The sequence below is a fragment of the Aphanomyces astaci genome, assembly GCF_000520075.1.
Source record: "Aphanomyces astaci strain APO3 unplaced genomic scaffold supercont1.722, whole genome shotgun sequence".
In the NCBI taxonomy this organism is placed as follows: Eukaryota; Oomycota; class Saprolegniomycetes; order Saprolegniales; family Verrucalvaceae; genus Aphanomyces; species Aphanomyces astaci.
Window position 1 is genome coordinate 1 of NW_009798985.1, and position 1210 is coordinate 1210.

Below are 1210 nucleotides of genomic sequence, written 5' to 3' on the forward strand. Positions count from 1 at the left end.
CAGCATTATCGTGATGAATTTGAACACCTCGATGCAGACAACCTTGGGGGAATTTCGCCACAATTGCAGGCACCACATTGTTCACAACACAGTCGAAATAGACCTGTGAATCGACAATTTGCGGCGTGACAACAAGAGTCCCTTTTGGGCGATATACGTAGAATTTTCTCTTAACCTGAGTCAAAAAGAACCACTTCTCATCGATATGTACCTGATTGTACATATTGTCAAAGAAGTGTCTCCCTTTTGACCCAGGCAAGAGAAAATTCATCGCAAAGCGCAGGCGCTCGGTCTTGTTTGCGTCCGTCAAGAATGGTTTAACATGGCTTGATCGCGCCATCAGCTTCTTGTTTGCTGCCATGTGGCGCATGATGGTCGTCTTGGGGGTATACCACTGTGTGCGGCCAGGGAGCGCAGTGTTTGGCGATCTTTTTGGGGCACGGCCTTAATCGTCGCTTCAATTACTTCGGCGGATCGCCGAGCTTTCGACCCAGAATTGCCTAAAACAGTAATCCTTTAAAATTGCATACTTCTCGAAATGCATGGTTTTCATTTCATTCATATATAAATTTATAGAGGTCATACCTCGAATTTTGGCAGCGATGTCCGCCATCGGAGCGCCGTGGAGGAGAGAGAGTCGTCCACGTTTCCAGAGTCGCGATATGGTAACCCTGTGGCACTGAAAGTGCCGAGCCACATCAGATACTGCACCATATGGTAGCTGGTCGTGGTGCATGCGTGCGAGAAGCATCTCGTAAGCTCCGCGGCGTTCGTCCTCGGAGAGATTTCGTAGGTGACTTGCTCGGCCCAGGTTTGATGCTGAGTGTGTGGTCGTGGGTGATGGCATAGATCAACACTGTAGTACAGAAGGTGCAGTCGACTGGGTGTCAAATTGAGTTATGACTATCTGGCGCAAGAATTTGATGCCTCAAGCACTCGTTGGCATTTTTCCCGCCTCATAACTTTTGAACCATAATGAGTTTTTGCACTCACAATGCGTCCAATCAAAGAGATCCTGCGCTGTCTAAAGAACCAATCAGAAGTGCTATCCGAGGTGTTTTAGAAAAATTCCGCCAATAAAACGAAACTGTAACGATCATTGTGGACCAGAGTAGTACAGGATATTCAAACATACAGTTCGTCTTACTACGTAGTACTTCAGTACCATGGGATTTTGCTTGATTCATTGCTTGTTCTTGCCTTGCCTTGA

At 46.9% G+C, this 1210-nt stretch overlaps 2 protein-coding genes across 2 annotated transcripts; both read right to left on the reverse strand.

The window, feature by feature from the left end:
* Positions 1 to 211: 211 nt before the first annotated feature.
* H257_19516 (hypothetical protein) lies at positions 212 to 370 on the reverse strand (the record flags this gene model as incomplete). The annotated part of the gene is made up of 1 exon (XM_009848656.1): positions 212 to 370. A coding segment is annotated over one exon (159 nt), but the record flags the coding sequence as incomplete, so codon positions are not given.
* Positions 371 to 461: 91 nt separating this feature from the next.
* On the reverse strand, positions 462 to 819 carry H257_19517 (hypothetical protein; the record flags this gene model as incomplete). The annotated part of the gene is made up of 2 exons (XM_009848657.1): positions 462 to 500; positions 586 to 819. Coding segments are annotated over 2 exons (273 nt in total), but the record flags the coding sequence as incomplete, so codon positions are not given.
* Positions 820 to 1210: the final 391 nt, after the last annotated feature.